The sequence below is a fragment of the Balaenoptera acutorostrata genome, chromosome 8 (genome assembly GCF_949987535.1).
Source record: "Balaenoptera acutorostrata chromosome 8, mBalAcu1.1, whole genome shotgun sequence".
Classification (NCBI taxonomy): Eukaryota; Metazoa; Chordata; class Mammalia; order Artiodactyla; family Balaenopteridae; genus Balaenoptera; species Balaenoptera acutorostrata.
The window spans coordinates 55,185,431-55,205,670 of NC_080071.1; the positions used below are offsets into that span (position 1 = coordinate 55,185,431).

The 20,240-nt window shown below is 37.1% G+C and overlaps 1 protein-coding gene across 9 annotated transcripts in view; it reads right to left on the bottom strand.

Moving 5' to 3' along the window:
- Positions 1 to 20,240, bottom strand: part of HECW2 (HECT, C2 and WW domain containing E3 ubiquitin protein ligase 2) — a 434,057-nt gene that overhangs the window by 55,883 nt on the left and 357,934 nt on the right. For all 9 annotated transcript variants that reach the window (XM_057550882.1, XM_057550884.1, XM_057550885.1 and 6 more), the window contains 2 exons: positions 13,626 to 13,709; positions 7,518 to 7,627 (listed from right to left, as the gene is read on the bottom strand). In XM_057550882.1, coding sequence (XP_057406865.1) covers positions 7,518 to 7,627; positions 13,626 to 13,709 — 194 coding nt within the window. The remainder of the gene's footprint in view (positions 1 to 7,517; positions 7,628 to 13,625; positions 13,710 to 20,240) is intronic.

Here is a 20,240-nt window from a genome sequence, read left to right on the forward strand (position 1 = left end):
AAAGACCTAGCTAGGAGTAGTTGAAGCAATGGAGGCCTGAGGGGATGAGGACTAGCCTGGACTATGGTGACTCAGAGGAAATTTTACAATGGGAAGTAAGAATTGGTAAGAGTAGATAAGTAAGGAAGAGGAATAGGAAGCTCTCATGGTAATATAAAGCTTTTTAAACAATAGCAATAGCTGTCATTTGTTGTGTCTGCTACGCATTAAGGACCATTCACTTTATAGAGAGGATCTTGGGAAATCCTCACAAGTCTAAGAAGCAGGCCTTAGTATTATTACTGTCATCACCACTTTGTAACTAAGGAAACTGAAGTCATATGACAGTGAATAGTAGATTTAGGATCTGAGCCAGGTCCGTCTGATGCTAAAGCAGCATGGGAAATGATGCTGGTAGACAGGAGCATATGAGGCTTTCTACATACTAAGCTGGAGAGGACAGCTGTTCAGGTGGACATTCCTTGCAGACACTTGAAAATATAGTACTGGAGTTCCAGCGCGAGATCCGGGCCACACTTGTGGAGTAAATGAGTTAGTGTATGTGTGGTACGGCACTTCGCGCAGTGCCGGCTGCATAAGCAGCCCCACGTAAACGTTAGCTGTTATTGCTATTATCTGCATAGTTGTGAATACTGAACACATGGGGAAATGTACTGAGGTTGGGGAATGGAATTTAATAAAATGGGCTATTGATGAATAATATGTCCAGAGGTCTGTTGGCATAGTTATGAATCTTTTACCCAAAGAGCTAAGAGCTATGCCATAAAGGAAAACAAATAAACTTGACCTTAAAAGGTCTGGGACGCAGAAGACTCCTAGGCAGTGGTTCTCAATCTTGACTGCACGTTAGAATCACTTAGGGAGCTTTTAAAAATCCCAATGTTCAGGCCACAGCCAGGACATATTACATCAGAATCGGTGGGGGTGAGACCCAGACATTAGTATGCCATGCAGCTCTCCAGATGATTCCAACGTGCAGCCAAGTCTGAGGACCATTATCTCCCACAAGAAGGTCAAAGGTAACCAATGAAACACCTGGGCATCATCCAGGGACCAACCCAGGGGGAATACTTCCCATGTATTTGAAAGGTATCGTTTGCAACATGAAGGAGCATGATCTGCGAGGACTCCAGGCTCCTCTCTTGGATGGCTGAGGGACAGAGCCGTGCAGCACAAGTCCAGTTAGAGTGGCAGAATAAAGCTTTTGCTGCTGCAGTCTGAGTAACTGCAGACTCCTAAACCCAGACAGCTCAGAAAGCAGCCATAATGAATCAGCTTTCAAGAGCGCGATCATTGATAGGGAAGAGGAAAAACAGGAACAAAAGACCGAAAATCTTTCAGGACTCAAAAGAAACCCGATTCTTTAAGAGTTGATTACTTTTAAAAAACAGCACATATACTATTGCTATATAATTTGAGATGCTTAAAAGGATGTGGCAAATGCCATAACGCATTCCATCAATATCAATACAGACACTTAATAAAAATTAGCTCTGACTCCTTTTAAGCTCTAGGTAAAGGAATTCAAGTATGGGGACTCTGGAGACAGAAACTGTTAAATGCAAAAATTATTTTGCCAATAGTTCTATTATGAAAAAATCATTCACACATTACATCATGATTTAAAAATTACAATAAATTATGCTGTTGGCCCTTGTCAAATTCTTAATGCAAGTCAGGTGCAACTGCCAGAAAATCCAGGGCAGAAACAATATTACTTCCACTTTGGAAATAAAAAATTATCTTGGAGACAGAGCTCACAGAACTAAGAACCGTAACTGTAAGTGAAGTTCTAGAATATAATTCTCTTGTAGAGAGAGTAAATGTCATAGTCTTTATGGTCTTAAAGAAGGAAGTCAGATACGAAAAGGTCAATGTTACATATAGGAAGTGATCAAATGAAAGGCTGGTTTTATGGATAGCCAGTATTACGTTAATTATTTATAGGAAAAAATTTCAGTAACAGATATTAGACTTTTTAAAAATCATTGCTAGGCAGGCCTAAAGGACTTCCATATAGTGTTACACTATTTCCACATACTGTTAAAAAACTGCACAATCACATACAAACTAAAGAATTCTACCAGGCAAAGGATTTCTTTTCTATGTGATACTAGAAAAGTCTTGGCATCAAACAGCTAAGAAGTCTGGGTCTTTTTTGATGCTGGGTGTGCCACCCAGAGCCCAGATGCTCTGATGACTTGCTCTTGGTCTGCAATGGAGGCGGATGAAGTTCAGCCTAATCCAGCATGGTTCCAGGCCTATGTACTGGGACGGCTCAGAAGAGAATTTCTTTTCTGTTCACTTTCTAAAACAAATCAACTCTATGACATTTTTAAAACAATAATTCCCTGTTAGTGAATGAGAACAAATTATCAAGCATTATAATAATTTCTGGAAAACTCTATCTTCTGGAACATAGATCAACAATGGAAATTAAGAAAAAAAAACAAAAAACAAACAAACAAAACCTCAAAAATAGCTGGCACAAAGCACAAGCAAGGAAGTCCTGGCATTTTTGCTTTATTCTCTAAGAGTAATAAAAGGCCCTCAGGTCATTGTTTTGACCTTGTTGATGCTTCCATTTACATACCATTTATTTATTTGATAATCTGATTTTTCAAATGTTGGCAAGTTAAAAGCAATTTATTAAAAGGGGAAAGCTGGAGGGCATGCCAGTGACAGGCATCTTCTGAGAGTGTTAGGGGTGGGAAGCAAGGGAGAGTAACAGCAACAAAAACCCCCAAACAAAAATACCTGTATATTGTGACAGAGATAGTATTTGGTTTTCCTGCAGTCTCTGGAATCATAACTCCCCCATCCCCACCTACCCAGAGAGCATCCTTCATTTGTACTGTTTGGTTCCTAGATCATCTCTGTGGGGCTTAGCAAAGAGAAGGGATAGAACACTTTTTCTAAAAACAAGTATAAAGCTGCTTCAGAGACTGCGGGTAAGGGGAGGGATGGAAGAGGGAGAAGGGAGGGTGGGAGGAAGTCAAAGAAGGCGGAAGGGAGAAGAGGGAGAGAGAGACACTGAGAAAGAGAAAGGGAGGGAGAGAGGGAGGGAGAGATGGAGGGGGAGAGAAAGTGAGGAGGAAGGGAAGGGGGAGGGGAGGGGAAGGAAGAGAGAATATTTGTGAAAAGAGCAAAAGAGATAAGCAGCAGCTGGGATACTAAGACTTTGGAGGAAAAGAGGGGAAAAGAATGTCCTTAAGGAGGTGCACTGTGTGTTGAGAGAAATAACTGCCCTTAAGACAGCCTTCAGTAAAGACCCACATAGCTCTTCAGTGCTCTCTGGTCTGTTTTACTTCTCTTGAGTGTGATCTGGTGTTCTACTGGCTTCCAGAGTGTCCAGTTCTAGTCAAGTTATAACAGCTCTGTATGCTGATCCCCCCCGAACCATGAAATATCCTCAAGGCACTGTGTATAGGGAAGCAGGGAGAAGTATAATGTATTTATGAAAGAGTCTCAGCAAATGGTGGGTTAAACAAATTCTCAGATGTCTAATGTCACAGCTATGGTCACGTGGAAGAATCACATAAGTAAGCACATCTCCAACAATATTAGATAAATTAGGTGTTCTTGCATTTCAATTCCTAGAAATGTACAGCTACAAAAAAGTCCTTAAATAAAATTCTGGGTCCTATATTTGGCATAATAAACCACATGGTAATTGGAAAGATCTTTTCCTTCTGGCATCGCTAAGGTTGGGACTGGCATTATAATGGTCCTAGAAAAACAAACCTTCACATTCCAAAATTTTGACAAATTTTAGGTGAGCACTCTAACAGCTGCAAAAAGCAGCGAGTCCAAGTTTCCAAAGCCCCTCTCTCTCCTGCACTTGAAAAGACATGTAAATGGGCTTGGAATGAGGAAAAATGTGGAAAGTTTAGCAGGTTCCTGGGTGTTCTGAAAGAAGATCATTAAAATTTACGATTGTCGTAATTTTTGCAATATTATTCTCATACCACTAAAAGGGATGAAATTCTAGTCACAAGAAGGAGGATCAGACAACTTGAAAAAATCTGTTAGAAATGTTTTCATAAGAACTTTAGGAGTACTGGTAGAAGAGGCTATTTTACTCAAAGAAACAGAAGATTCCTCCACAGGGTAAATGAGGCTAGTCCTGCCCTTGTTTCATATGGAATTAGTTATAGTTACTTCCATTGATATTAGGCAGTACATCCCAATTTCAAGATCAAATAAAGTCCACTGAAATAGAGTAGGCCAAAAATATGGAGATGATTCTTCCTGAAAATTAAAACCACCACAAACACTGCTAGCAATTTAGATATATTTGGGTTAGACATGTCTTTGGAAAACGTTTAACTCTCAATCTGCTTCCAGAATGCATTTATTACCACCATGGGTTACTTATGTACATTTGTGATGCTACTTGAAAAGAAGAAACTTAGTCACCATTTAGAATGTTCACAGAGCCTCAAAAGGGTCCAGCCCATCACCGAGAGTACACGCCTTTGCAGGGCTCAGAAGGGACAGAATCTGGTGATCTACCTTTTTCTCTAGGAGGAGGGGCCGCAGAAAAGGTCTGGAAAAGAGAGCTTTGACTGGGCTGAGCAATACTCCACAGAGCTTCATTCCTTTAGACATAAAGCATGAGGTGAAGGGACAACCCATTTAAACCCCCTCGTAGGTTCTAGCTAAGATTAAGGCCAGTCAGAATGATTAAATATCTAGGCAGCCAGTTCTGCAAATATGAAATAGCTTCATATGTATCAGTTATTAGTGGTGCAAATACTGACAAATTAGACTTCTCAGATTTCCAGAAAGAGAGAAAATGGGATAAACTAACATTTACTGGATGCTTGACATGTTTTAGGTACCAGGTGAGGCATTCTCCTCCAAATAACCATGGGAGGTGATTACTATCATTCTCATTTTAAGGAGAAAGAAATTCAAATTCAGGAAAGGAAGTAAACTGCCCAAAGTCACACACAGTTGGTAAATGACCGAGGCCAGCTGTGAATTCCATTAATTTTTCCCCTACACCTTTACACTTACCCATAGAGCCATATACTTATTTTCTTTTCATCCTGTATCATCAAAATAAGTGTCCCTACTTTGTTCCAGAGTTGACCTGTGCTTTTGCCTCCAGTGTCCTGCCTTCCCACGGGCCCGTGCTGTGCTGACCACTGCTTCTTCGCCCCATTCAACAAACCACTTTCCTTCCACCCACACTATCTGACCTCCGCACACACATGCTCAACTTCCCCATCCTAAAACCCCTTCCTTAATTCCTCTTCTCCTTCTAAGTACTGCCTTATTTTGCTTCACTTCCATATTTCATGGAGAGAATATTTTTCATGCCTGTTTTCTGCTTTACATCTTCTAGCATCCTGTAACTGGTAACATTCCAGTTCATGACCTATTAATTCATAGAAACTGCTTTGGCAAAGGCCACATATAACTTCATGATTTTCAAATCTAATGGCCTCTTCTCAGGCCTCATCCTTCTTGACTCCTTTGAACACCTGGCCCTGTTGGCCACTCCTTCCTTCTTGAAACATGGCTTCCCCGAAAAGACTTTCCTAGTTCTCTTCCAAAATCCACTGTCTCTCTCACTTTCACTTGCACCCTCAGCCCCTCCTTTAAATATTGGGGTTGCTCAGGTCACCATCCCCTATTTTCTCTTCTTTTCACTGACCTGTCCTCCCTACTTCCTCTATCTACCCAATGGGCTTCAACTGCCGCCAGCACACCTGTATTCCTAGCTGCTAACCTCCCCTGAGCTCCAAGACTCTGTTTCCAGTTGTCTTTGGGTTTCCATCTCCAGTTGGATGGCCCAAAGATTCTTCAACAAAACATGTCTCAAACCAGCCTCCTTTCACCTCTCCCCTCCAGTCTAACCTTTTTCCTTTCTTGGTAAATGGTGTTACCATCTGTCTTAGCAGTCTATGAGGTGAGAACCTTAGAATTTGCCTTGACTCTTCCCTACTTGGACTTAAAGTTCTAGAATCTCTACATCCAACATAGCCTTTGAATTAACGCCCTTTTCTCTATCACCATTAGTCCAGCCCTTATCATGTCACCTGGGTTAATGCAACAGCCTCCCAGATGGTTTCTCTAACTTTAGTCTCTCGTCTTCTAATACATCCTCCACATGGCCACCAAACTGAACTTTATAAAACAGGATATTCCTGTTTATAAATTTTCAGTGGCTCCACATGGAGTACAAAGTAATGCTTCAGTGGCCAACCAACTCTAGCCTATCTTTCCAACCTGAGCTTTGAGAACTTGCCTTTACTTGTATCTATTAATTTGTCCTAAACTACTTTCGTGCTTCTGTGGCTTAGCTCATGCTACTCCTTAGAATGTCCTCGTTCCTTTGGTCCACCTGGTAAAATCCTATTCATCATTCTTCAAGGCTTCCCTTTATACCTGTTGTCTTCACCTTTCCCCAAACACCCCACCCCCATCTTGAATGAAGAATTGTTCCCACATCTGTGTTCCCATACATTTCTTCATTATAGGACTAAACACAGAGCTTTTGGAGTCACTTGTTGACTTACTGCCCCACCGTGAATTTTCAAAGGCAGAGACTGTATTATTCATCTTTGTAGAACCAGGGTCCAATTCAGGGCTTGGATCATAGCTGGATGCTCAATAAATCTCTGTTAAATGAACAAATTAATAGACCTTTTTCTGTTTGCGGTATTCAGTTAGGCTGTAGCTTCACTATGATACCAATATATGAAAACAGGTGTTATATATCAGAGAACATAGAGCAGCTTTTAGTGATACATACGGAGTTTGGATTTCTATTAAAATAGTTTTAAATTCTGATAACTGCTACAGTGTGAACAATATATGGCTTATAATAAGGATAAATAGAGCTGATGTTCTGTCAACATCATGACTACCTTCCTTAAAAAGAAACTCATTTCCTAAACTGCATTATCTACTATTCATTCATCCATTCATTCCTCCATTCACACCATACCCCTTTCAAAAAGAATTTAAACTTAAAATTTTTAGTTAATTTCATCTATCAGCATGTTCTACCTGCTCATGTACCTCTGGTCTTCCTATCTAATGCAATTAGTAACTACTGAAGGGAAAAAAATTATCCAAGACCATTAAACTGATTAATTCTAATTCTATAATATTTCTTGAAAACAGAGATTTCTCTTTATTATTCTTTGAATCAATCTCCTAACTAGAACTTTTTAAATCCAAAAAGCTAACATAGTATTTTGTGCCCTAATATTTTCCAAGATATATTAAGCACTACATAACATAATGAAAAGTAAACTCTACATCTGAGTATTTCATACTGCTAACATTTATATCCTATTTTGGAATGTCATTATTTTCCTGTCAAAATAAATCCCCATGGAAACAAGCCAGTTTTAAGAGACAGGAAGTACCACAGAATATGTACCTGTGCTAACAGTACAGATGTACCCAAAGTGTTCCCTTACTGTCCTTTATGAGGACAGAACATGTGACTTCAGGGCTCACTCCTCAGAGAAACGGCAGGCAGCTGGTGGACTCACCTGGCGAGTTCTGGGGAGAGGACACAGGAGAGCCACGTGGGGACTGACAGTAGCTGGGATGGAGTAAGGCATGTGGAGGCACATATGACATTATCTCTTCTTCAAATAAACTGGGGAAAGACAAGAAATAAAATGCATACTTCAGCCAAAGAGGTGGGTAAATGCCTTGTTTCCGCAATGAGTAAGTCAATCTCTTGCTCCGACCAATTCCATCTGAGGTCCAGTGCACGTCCCAAAGAAAGCACCTGTCCCCTTTCTCCTGCAGGTAATTCGTGGGACAAAAACAGTTGGCTCTTGCATCTTTTGTGAAACCTGTGGTTATTTGCCTGTTTTCCTACCAACTTTGGACAGCATGATTTCTATTTTGTTACTTTAAATGAGTTTGAGTTTGCACGTTTCATCTGAAAATAGCCTGGGTTTTTACGTCTAGGAATAAGAGCCAAACACAAGAGACAATGTTTATTGAAGACCCATAGTAAATACACAAAGTATGTTCATACCTTCATTCCAAGACACATACAACATGGTCTCAGCCTTCAAAGAGCTCGGGATTTCATTGGAGAATTAAAAGCAAAATAAAACAAAACACCTCTTAAATAATTACAACTGCTAAATAATAAGCTTCCTCATTTAGTCTGGCTTTATAATGTTTTTCAAATGTGAGGATTTTGATGTTATTCAACCTAGTGTCTTCTTTCTCCTCCATACTGAAATTTCTGTTTCTAATACTCTCCTAAAAGATAGTAACCAGGGATCTGAGATCTTGGAATCCTAGACTTTTCATTAACTGTTATGATAAAGAAATGTACTACTGATTATCAAATATACAAACACTTGACAAAATAGAATCAACAATATAAGTAATAAGAGTACTTGTGTTTTTAAATTAAGAGTAGAAGTAGCTTTCCCTCAAACTTGGTCACATCTAGAAACCTGCTACTTGTTTTCAAAAAACATTGAGAAAAAGTGACAACAGTTTAGTCTTGCGGAGATTTAAGGAAAGAACTCCTAAGAGTTATAGCACTGGCTTTCCACTGAGGCTATTTTGCCCTTCCTCACACTCTATGGGGACATCACATAATGTCTGAGGACGTTTTTGGTTGTCGTAACTGGGAGAAGGGGTGCTTTCGGCATCTAGTGGGTAGAGGCCAGGATGCTGATAAACATCTTACAAGGCACAGAATAGCTCCCTGCAACAAAGACACAGCCAGCCCAAAATGTCAATACTTTTAAGGCTGAGGGACCCTGGGTTACAGCAATGCAATAACAACTTGATAATTCTTTCTCTGGTTCTTCATTCACCTGCACACGTCTGCTAAACCACTATAAACCACTATCACAAAAACATTTTTAGACACCATAGTTTTTAAAGCCATCTTCCCACTTTTAAACTATAAAAGTCAAAAGATTTAGAAACAGAAGCAATAAGTAATTGTATTTGTAATACCAAATTAAGCCCTGAAACAGTCAATTCTCTTTCTCAATAAATCAATAACCATTGGAATAATGTGAATTTTAAGTTGATTGCTAAGGAAAAATGCCATATAAACAGTTGATACCATAAAGGTCTAGAAATTCATAGCTAAATTAATTGAAAAGTAGGAATTAGCACCCTCTCCTCAAACATCTATACATGTGTCCTTTGCCCTATGACACTTACTTCCTTTAAATACAACCAATATGCAGAAATCGTTCTTACCAAGAGAGAAATTTTTTTACTTGAAAACTTTAATATAGGAGAGATAGCAAATAACATAAAAACACTCAATACATATCATCCAGGATTAGTACACGTTAACCTTATTACTTTTGCTTCAAACACACATGCATACTTAGGGATGTGTATATATCTATATATAGATGTATCTATATATCTGTGTGTATGCATGTTATGTATATGAAGTCCCTTTTGAGTGCCTCTATCATGACTTTAACATATCCTTCCATAGTCTGATATTTTGCAACATACATACAGACGAACAATATACAGTTTTGCCTTATGTGCTAAAAAAATTTTTAAATACTTTGTAAGTATATTGAATTCTTGAACTTTTTTTATTCAACAATATATTTCTGGTATCTGTCTATGTTGATATATAAGGGTCTAGTTTACTACTTTTACCTGCTATGTAGTATTCCATTCTATTAATGTACTAATTTATTTATCCATACCTTTCTTGACAAATATTGACTTTTTTCCCAACTGTGTGCTTTTTATCAATAATGGTGCAATGAATATCCTGTATGTATCACCTTGTATACATGTAATACAGCTTCTTAGTGTAAATATGGTATATATCTAAAAGCAGAGTTGCTCAGTCATAGTGTATATGTCTTTTTTTTCTAATAGATCTTTATTGGAGTATAATTGTTTCACAATACTGTTAGTTTCTTTTGTACAACAAAGTGAATCAGTCATATGCATACATATATCCCCATATCCCCTCCCTTCTGAGCCTCCCTCCCACCCTCCTAATCCCACGTCTCTATGTCATCGCAAAGCACTGAGCTGATCTCCCTGTGCTATGCTGCTGCTTCCCAGTAGTTAACTATTTTACATTCGGTAGATGTTGATGCTATTCTCACTTCGCCCCAGCTTCCCCCTCCCTTACCGTGTCCTTAAGTCCATTCTCTATGTTTACATCTTTATTCCTGCCCTGCCACTAGGTTCATCAGTACCTTTTTTTTAGATTCCATATATATATGTTAGCATACGGTATTTGTTTTTCTCCTTCTGACTTATTTCACTCTGTATGACAGACTCTATGTCCATCCACCTCACTGCAAATAACTCAGTTTTGTTTCCTTTTATGGCTGAGTAATATTCCATTGTATATATGTGCCACATCTTCTTTATCCATTCATCTGTCGATGGACACTTAGGTTGCTTCCATGTCCTGGCTATTGTAAACAGTGTTGCAATGAACACTGTGGTACATGTCTCTTTTTGAATTATGGTTTTCTCAGGGTATATGCCCAGTAGTGGGATTGCTGGGTCATATGTTAGTTCTATTTTTAGTTTTTTAAGGAACCTCCATACTGTTCTCCATAGTGGTTGTATCAATTTACATTCCCACCAACAGTGCAGGAGGGTTCCTTTTTCACCACACCCTCTCCAGCATTTATTGTTTCTAGATTTTTTGATAATGGGCATTCTGACTGGTGTGAGGTGATAGCTCATTGTAGTTCTGATCTGTATTTCTCTAATAATTAGTGATGTTGAGCATCTTTTCATATGCCTCTTGGCCATCTGTATGTCTTCTCTGGTGAAATGTCTATTTAGATCTTCTGCCCAATTTTTAATTGAATTGTTTTTCTGATATTGAGCTCCATGATAGCTAAAAGCAGCGTTGCTCACTCATAGTGTATATGTCTTTTTAACTGTACAAGATATTGTCAAATTGTCCTCCAAAGAGGTTGTAGAAATTGCAATCCACTGAGTCCAGAAAATATGGAGTTCCTACTTCTCACTTGGTATTACCAGACTTTTTGATTTTTTCAAATTTAATAGTATGAAATAGTATCTCAATATTTGAAATTGCATTTTATGATTACTAGCATCTTTCCATGAGTTTATTGGCTATTCATGTTTCAATTCCTTTGAAATGCCTTTTTATATTCTTTATCCATTTTTCTTTTGGGTTATTATTTTCTTTCAAATTGATTTAAAGGCATGCTTTATGTATTCATGATATCTTTGTTTTATGTGTTGTGAATATATTCTTCTAGTTTGTTGCCTTTTTTATGCCTTTATATGTGGTGTCTTTCATTACATAAAATTAAGAATCCTAATGTAGCCAAATTTATCAATCATTTCCTATATAAGCTCTGTTAAAGGCACACTTCTTACATTAGTTGAGTTAGTGACAGAATACATGAAATAGAATAACCAATAACAAATACAACAAAGTTATTTTTAAATTCTTGAGTTTTGTAATAGCTGTATTGGAAAATAACCTTACATGGGTTTATTTTAAAATGAATAATTTCCTAGAGCTATATCATTTCTACATTGCAGCTTGCTGATATTCAAGTCCATTTGTACCAGGAGTGACTTTCCTTTTTAAGAAATAGACAATGTATATAAGTAAAAATTAAATAAGATACAAGGATATAATGTATAGCACAGGAAATATAGCCAATATTTTTATAATAACTTTAAGTGGACTATAATCTATAAAAACATTGAATCATTATGTTGTACACCTAAAATAAATATAGCATTGTAAATCAATTATACTTTAATAAAAATATTTTTATTAAAATGTAATTCATATACTACAAAATTCACCCAAGAAAATAAATATTTTTAAATAGAAAAAAGAAAGAAATAGAAGTATAAAAACAGAATCAGAGACTCCATCTACATATCCAGCAAGTCCACTGCCTGAGTTTATAGTTACTGATTCAAACGACTCAAACTCCAAAGTAAAATAAAAAATAAAGAGCTGAGAATATCCCAAAATGTTTCAATAATCATTAAATATTATTTATTAAGCATGCACATGTAATATATTGTGTCACAGCGTACAACTATTTGCTCATCCAAATGAAGTAAAAGTCTAGAATTAAATAACATCATTTGTCATTTGTATGTAATAATTATAAAGCTACTATATGTAAGTAAATTTCTCACACTTCTCCAAAGGCTCAACTTCAGAAAACATGCTTATTTTCCCAAAAGGGCAAAAATGTAGCCTTGCTCTTTATATATAAATCAGTTTTCAAATATTTTAAAATTCAACCACATAACATATAGAAATTCATGCCAACTGTGGTGTTTAACAATGTACAAATATTATAAACTATATTTTAACTCGAAATATTTAGGACTATACCATCTAAAGATTATTTAACTAAGGACAGGTGAACAATAATCATGATTTCTGTTTTGCAATCATTTTCGTTTTTACTAACTCCAAAAGTAGAATTCTTTAAATAAAAAAACACAGACTTCTAGAATGAATCAAAAGAGTCCTACCCCAGCCAGAATTTTGTAATAAATGTTACTACTTTATCAACAACCAAACTACGGTAGAAACATCATACTCCATATTAATTGCCCAAGAGTCTTCATGAGTATATAGCATGCTACATCCTGCTTTCAGAACTGCCAGAACACCACAAGTTGAGGGTCACCACCTGGGCTGAGAAGTGACGCCCAACCACCAATACATCTTGTTCAGGATAAAATGAAGTGAAATATCTATGGAAAGTGATTATATCCCTTTGAATTATGCTCCAACCACAGAGTAAAAGAAAATGACTTTTTGGCTTTAGTTTTACAAATATGGCAACTATCGAGCACGCAGTAGAAATGGTTAGAGTTAAGATTATCACGAATAATATGAATGAGACTATTAACACTTTGAGATAAATAAAACATTGCTGATATGGCCAAGCATGACTTCCCTTTAAGCCTATGGAGGTTACAGTAGTAGGTGCTCCAGTCACTAGGTACAGCAAAGCATTATTTTACTCTGATCTCCTACATTGGAGAGGTAATACCAAAAATGAAAAAGCCTCTTGAAAACTTGCCATTCTAAGCTACTCTAAAGTTTAAAACTAAAGCTCACCTAACCATCAGAAAAGAAAATATAATTGGTCAGTATTAGGAAGGTCTATCAAGTTGGCAGTGAGTACCAGTGACCAAATTTCAACTTTCTTATCTGATTTCCCATCTTAAATTCTCAAAACCATAAAGTAAATAGATAACTTCAAATCAGCAAACAGGGACAAAACAGCTTTTGAGAAAAAAATTTGGGATGAAAATATAAGTACAACCTCTCTTCTACTCTGATGAGGGAAGCCAGGTATAACTTCCTGCCCCATTCTGTGATGGGACATTCTACTCATCGGCCTCTACAGACTTTCCGTTCTCCAATACCACCTCCTCTGCCAGCAGGGTGAGAACAAAATCAAACTGATTCCAGTGATAAGAAATGAAATCTGAAATGAATTATCACTAAATCAGCATCTTATACCTTCAACATGAGTATTCCACGAGTCTTTAAGAATATAGGCTGCCAATATTGGCACGTTATTTTCTAAAATGCTCCACGACGTCTGACGATAGGAGACTTCCCACTTCAAGAAGCGGTTACGTACCTCAGCAACATAACAAGGTCGGCATCACTTGAAAGACGCACCAATCCTGGGGTCCCTTCAGTTCGGATAAATTGGATCTTCTCCCTATTCAAGCAAAGAAACAGCTCAAATATGTGTAGTAGACTTTTGGGACATAACTCAGTACTTCAGGCACCATTTTTTTTTAAACAATGGTCACAACATTTTTGGGGGACTATTATATGGCAGCTACTGTGCCCTAGGGATACACATCCAAGAAAAACGTGGTCCTTGCCTTCAAGGAGGACCTCGCAAGCATGAACATCACTCAGTTCTAACAATGCCAAAAAAAATTATTTTATTGCTTTCACCTTTTGCTGCCTAAATACTACTGTGGGTAGCAGCACCATCCAACCAATAAAACTCAGTTTCTGCTTTGAGTTAAAGCCTTGTTGTGGGCTTGAATCTAAGCAACAGTCTGGACCATTCAGGCTGATTCTCTCTTATTCCAAAAAGGGAGTGTGTAGGGATAGTCATTTATTTTCCTCAGGATATACCTCTATATTATGTGTAATGAGTACATTCCTACTTGGAAGCAGGTAGTATCTATAAATTATATATTCAATATAAAAGCATATGGCCCTCTCAAACCTAAACCATTTTCAGTTACTACAGTTGGTGAAATAGATTGTGCGTATACTTGTGCAAATGTACATATACATACACACACCAAACACAACGATGTGAGTTATCTGGACCATTATTTTATTATAGTTATATGTGATAACACCAGTTTTTGTTTGTTTGATAAGTCATCGTTTTGCTGGTTTCAATTCTTTGTATGAATATAAATTCAGTAAAAATTCTTCCTGGTTGCTTCCCCTCATTTACATCATGCCATTTCAAAGCACGCCATATCAATTTTGATAAGATGAGGACAAAAAATAAGAACATAAACTATGGTACTGAAAGCATTACATTTGATAGGAACATAGGGGCCAACACAAGTATACAATTTTACTCTAAGTGCTAATGACAATATATTCTGATTCCTGTATGCTATAAAACAAAATATCAATCTCTGATGTAAGTATTTAGATTTAGTTCTTTTCCATAGAGCATCTTGTTTTCCTATTTGATATTTACACAAAGCTCTAATGAATTTTATATTCCCAAATTTCAAATTCTAATTCAATTGCATGCAGGCTTGAAAGTAATGAGGTGAAAGGCAAGGTTTAATTGTTGAGATGAAAAATTCCCTAATGTACAGAAAAGTCAACTGATACGCTCTTAGCCACACAGCTTACTGGAAATGATAAACAGAGTTTAGTCCTAGGCTTCTTCTGCCTAGATCCATTTTACATAACCTGTTAGCATACGATGCACCTAATATTTGATATTATCAACTTTTCTTTTTGGTCCTTTATTGCCAGTAGCAATATTATATGTTTTATATAATTTTTATATGATCTAATTTTATAATATGAAATTTTATATTATAGCTATATTATATATTATATAGTAGCTAGCTACTGGCAATATAGATACAGATACAGATATAGCTATACATATAGATGAATGGCAGACATATATATAAAGAAACTATTCAGAAGAGAAAGTCCAGCCTCTCCTCTCTGCTTAAGGTTATTTCAGTCTGAAGTCTCAAATCAAGCAGAACATTTTTCCTCGAGTGTTTCAATCATATGTCTGAAGCACATGACGGAAACCAAGGCCCATTATCTGGTAAATGGTTTTTTGATAAGAGACGTAAAAGTTAGTTTAAAGAAAGCTAAATTAGAGAAAAGTTATCTTGGAGAAAACAATGAACTTGACCAAAGAAGTACTCTTATAAGGGTCAGTAACAATATGCTTTGGGGGCTTCCCTGGTGGCGCAGTGGTTGAGAGTCTGCCTGCCAAGGCAGGGGACACGGGTTCGAGTCCTGGTCTGGGAAGATCCCACATGCCGCGGAGCAACTAGGCCCGTGAGCCACAGCTGCTGAGCCTGTGCGTCTGGAGCCTGTGCTCCGCAACAAGAGAGGCCGCGATAGCGAGAGGCCCGCGCACCGCGATGAAGAGTGGCCCCCGCTCGCCGCAACTAGAGAAAGCCCTCGCACAGAAACGAAGACCCAACACAGCCATACATAAATAAATAAACAATAAAAATAAAGGAATTCCTTAAAAAGAAAACCAAAAAACAATATGCTTTGATCTTGAAGAATCAAACGCTGTCTCCAATAAATACACAGTTTATCTCCTCAGTCTATCACCACAATGAACGAGGCAAACCGAACACAGCGAGAAAAGAAACGGGCTGAGCGCTGTCCTCCACTCCTTTAACTGGAACCACACCGAAGGGGCTGAGTGATCAAAGAGACAGCATGCTCCAGCCTATGGCTCGTATGTGTCCTGTGACAGCCTGTGAATAAGGAACAGATCATAGCTTCCTGAGTCAGAAGGATGACAGGGTGAGGGAAGGAAAGGGAAAGACACCAGAGTAAACAGGCCAATTGGGAAACTTTTCATCATTTTCCAGATATTACCTAATGAGGCAGTGAAGGCAACTGGTCTGATTCTTTGGGCCAGAACATACCAGAGGCAGGCTGAGACTAGTTCTCTATGGGCCCAGCTAATTTATCACAATGGCAAGTAATGGGTCATGTGCTTCCAGAACAAGACACGGGAGCATATTATCTGATGTACATCACACCACTAAGGACTTTATTATATTAATATGCGTTCATTCAGCAAACATTTTCTGAGTGCCTACTGTGTGCTGGGCATGGTACCACATACTGGGAATCCAACTGGGTGTAAGACACAGCCCCTTTCTCAAAGAGTTCATGGTGCAGTGGAAGAGAGACAGTCCATGGGCAATTCCAGTATGACACGAAAATATTTAAATTATTCCATTCACTTAACTGAGCTCTGTTTAGGCCTTATACCCACTCTTCTTCTAATAAGTCCTTCATAAAGTTATTTCACGTAGAAACAAAGAAGGCATTGGTTTACTGACTGTCAAGAAAGCAGATCAAGGCTGAGGAAGAAAAATAAGTCAGTAGCTATCCTCAGAAATGTCACCAATCTTTCCTGAAGGGGAAAAAACGGGAACCACTCCTCGGTTATCAGGTCCTTGCCCAATATTCTACAGGCCGGTATTTCTTAAACTGGCATCATTGCCTACTAGAAATCTACAGACATAATCTTGAGTTCTGGGAGAATTTTAAAATGCTGTGTTTTTACTTTGATGATCAAAACTGCTAACATGAGGTAAGCTATTTTGGACAATCTAGATGACATTCATGACTCAACATTACTAAGTGACCTCACCTCCCATGTTTGCATTTACAAAACACTTGTTGCCAAGTGATCAGAGGCGAACGTTCAGGGTGTTGATGAGCAGGGCCTTGATATTAAATATGGTAACAGTCCCTGTCTGCTACTCACATGCAATTCTTTCACCATTTAAAAAGACAAAACTTTTCTTTGGAAGTATTAATTTGTAAATTAAATGATCATGATGAAGTGAGACAAGGTAATGTATGTATAAATTGCCATAGGTTAAAGAGAAAACAAAATAAATGGACTTAAGAAGTGAATTATGCATTTATGCTAAATAAAGCAAAAAAGATGTTATGGTTTATTCTAAGAACAAAAGTTTTAATATAGTTTAGAAGTAGAAAAGTGGCGGTAGAATCATCACAGGGTACGTTTAATGATATATTTTTCTTCAGTATTGTACTTGGGGGTGCACCACTAAATGAACTGGCTCTTCACATAGATAAAAATAAGCTATTTGTTAAGAAAGAAAATTGATGACCACAATAATGCCACAGATGCACGATATACCCTTAGATGCAAAATCAAAAGAATCAAGTCATAACACAAGTGAAACCAAAAGCACAAATGTATCTTTCCACTGACACTGGTCTCAGCATTGGTGATCTGGCTTCTGAGAAACAAAACCTTCTCACGATATCATTAATTCAAATGTTATTTTTAAAGTTTTTACTTAATTTATATTTCTTCTGGTTTTATAGCTTATAAAAGCTGTAAGGATAAGAAGTTTATGCATATTTTATATTTGTACACATTTAAGTTTCATTAAAATAAAAGTGGTTAAAATCACCATTGTAGATCTGCAATGCTTCTTTTCCTTTTAGGATGGAAAATAACAGATTTGGCTCCTAAAAAATTTCCATGAGTCCACCCAGTGTCTGAAATAAACATAACAAGTTTGAGAAATGTTGTTGATGATTCATATGACTCTGATTAGAGGGACATTTGAAAGTTACATTAATATATTTATTCAAGTTTATTTTATAAATTTATAGAGTTAGAAGGAATCCGTGGCAGTCCTCTAATTTATTTCTTTACTGCCATCACCGTAATGAAGAAATTCTATTCAATTTTAGTGGTTTATAATGAGAATTAAGATTATATTCAAACAACATTTTATCATTTGACCGTCTCTGCATGGGCATGTTTCTCACTGTGCCCTTTACAGCACATTCCAGCATTTCCTCCACCGCACTTTCTCACACGGCCACTCAGTTATAACTTCAGCTCCTTTTGAATTGTGAGATTCTGGAGGGCAAAAGCCCTTCCCCCTTTATCTTTGTGCCTCCAAGTACCTAGCTCTATGCTGTGCACACAAGAAGTGCTCAGTAAAATCAAACCAGGCACATGATCAGTTAACACCAAAACAGATTTGGCTCCTAACAAATTTCCCTGTGTCCAACTCAGTATTTGGAATAAACTTATATTTATAGCATTTTTTGTTGTGGTGGAGAAAAGAGAATCAGAAAGCTAACATTAGATTATTTACTAAAACAGAACCCACTGTAGGAAGCGCAAAGACAGGTAAAGGCAACCTCTTAATAAGAAAACACAGCTGTTATAACTAAGAGATTTATACAGATGCTAGACTGTACACATAGTGACAACCTCAGGAAAACGTCGCTGGCTATTGCTGTCTCTCAGATGCCCATGGCCTTCAGACCTTGGTAACCACTTCCTCCAATGAATAGAATCACCCCAGAAGATCAACTCAAGCAGAAGATCATCTGAGGATAAGGAACATAGTCTCAAGACCGGAATGCCCACAGAAAATACCCTCATTGAAACCAACCAACATTTTGGTGAAATTAAAGTAGGGCACGTGATCAAAAACAATCAGAAGCAGCAATGCCTCTAAACCACAACACTCACTGGATTGTAGACTCTGCACACACATGGTTCCTGTAGATACAGTTTAGTAAACCTTCAAAAATATATATGTTGTTAAAAACTGCCTTAGGGCAATTTTAGAGAAATCCCCATGACTTCTCTGATGGTGTAACGCCAAGAAAGGAAAATTAGTAATGATCATTCATATTTCTGACTACAGTCACAGGGCATGGTCTGACTTGAAGGGTAAGAGCCAGGCAGTAGAAAGGTCAACTTTTCTTTCTACTTCTCATTATACAGGTTAGGTTTGGAGATACAGGTCCATTATTATCTCGTGATTCTTATGGACGCATAGAAGTGACATCAATTAGCCATATATGTAGAGGCAATATTTGTTGTAAATGGATATAAATCAACTCTGCACTAAGAATTCAGAGTTACTTAACTCTCTCTCTGCTCGTTTCCCCATCTTGAAGTAAGTATAGTTATACTATCTGCCTCATAGGTTGGTGGACAGGATTTAATGAACAAATGCAAATAAAATGTTTAGCACAGAACTATTATATAGTAGCACTCAACCATTTTAAGATATTGAGTATATTATAAGATATGCCTCATAATTATTTATTACTTTTTCAGTAGACAGAATCATCCACTGAAAATAGAGCAAAATAAGATGTCTAGTCATATACTCCTTTTTTTGTTTCTGTTGTTGGCAAGTTATTTTAACCATGCTATTTACCTTGGTTAATTCCACAAATATCTATTGAGTACTTCTATGACATGTAGTAGATAAGATCCTGACCTCTCCATAAAACTGAAATAATGCTGTGAGTACCAAAGAGATAATACATATGAAGGGTTTACAGTTCTCATAATTCAATGGATAATGGGAAACATTATTCTCAGTAAAGCAAAATTCTATGTAAAGCAAAACCATTTTGGACTCTAAAAAAGGAATTTAGTTATTATACAAAAAAACATGTGGTTATAAGACACCTTACCTAAGGCATTCTAACAGCTTGCACTGTAAGCCCATCATTATTCTGAAGAATTAGTATCTAGGGTATACTAGAATGCATAACTGGTGGTTTATATTTTCTTATGAACTATAATAATTTATTATGTATTTGATAACAAGTGTTTTAACTGAAAATATATTCAGGAATTGAAACTATGTTATATATGAATATATTTTATTTTAAAATCAATATATATATAAAAAACAAAAAACCCCAATTGGTTATAATATAAGACATTAGAACGGACAAGTCAGTTAAAGAGCGTGTAAAGGGATAGACAAGGATAAGGCAGTATTTTTTAAACAGTGATATAAAATGTCAAGGTAAGGGAAAAAAGAACTTCAGGCACCAATTTTTGGAAAATAGTACTACAAAAACTAGTAGTTTTCTAGATTTGGCAGTTATTATTTAGAAAACTAAAAACAAAAAGTCCACCCACAACAGAAACAAAAACATAAAATACTTTGGG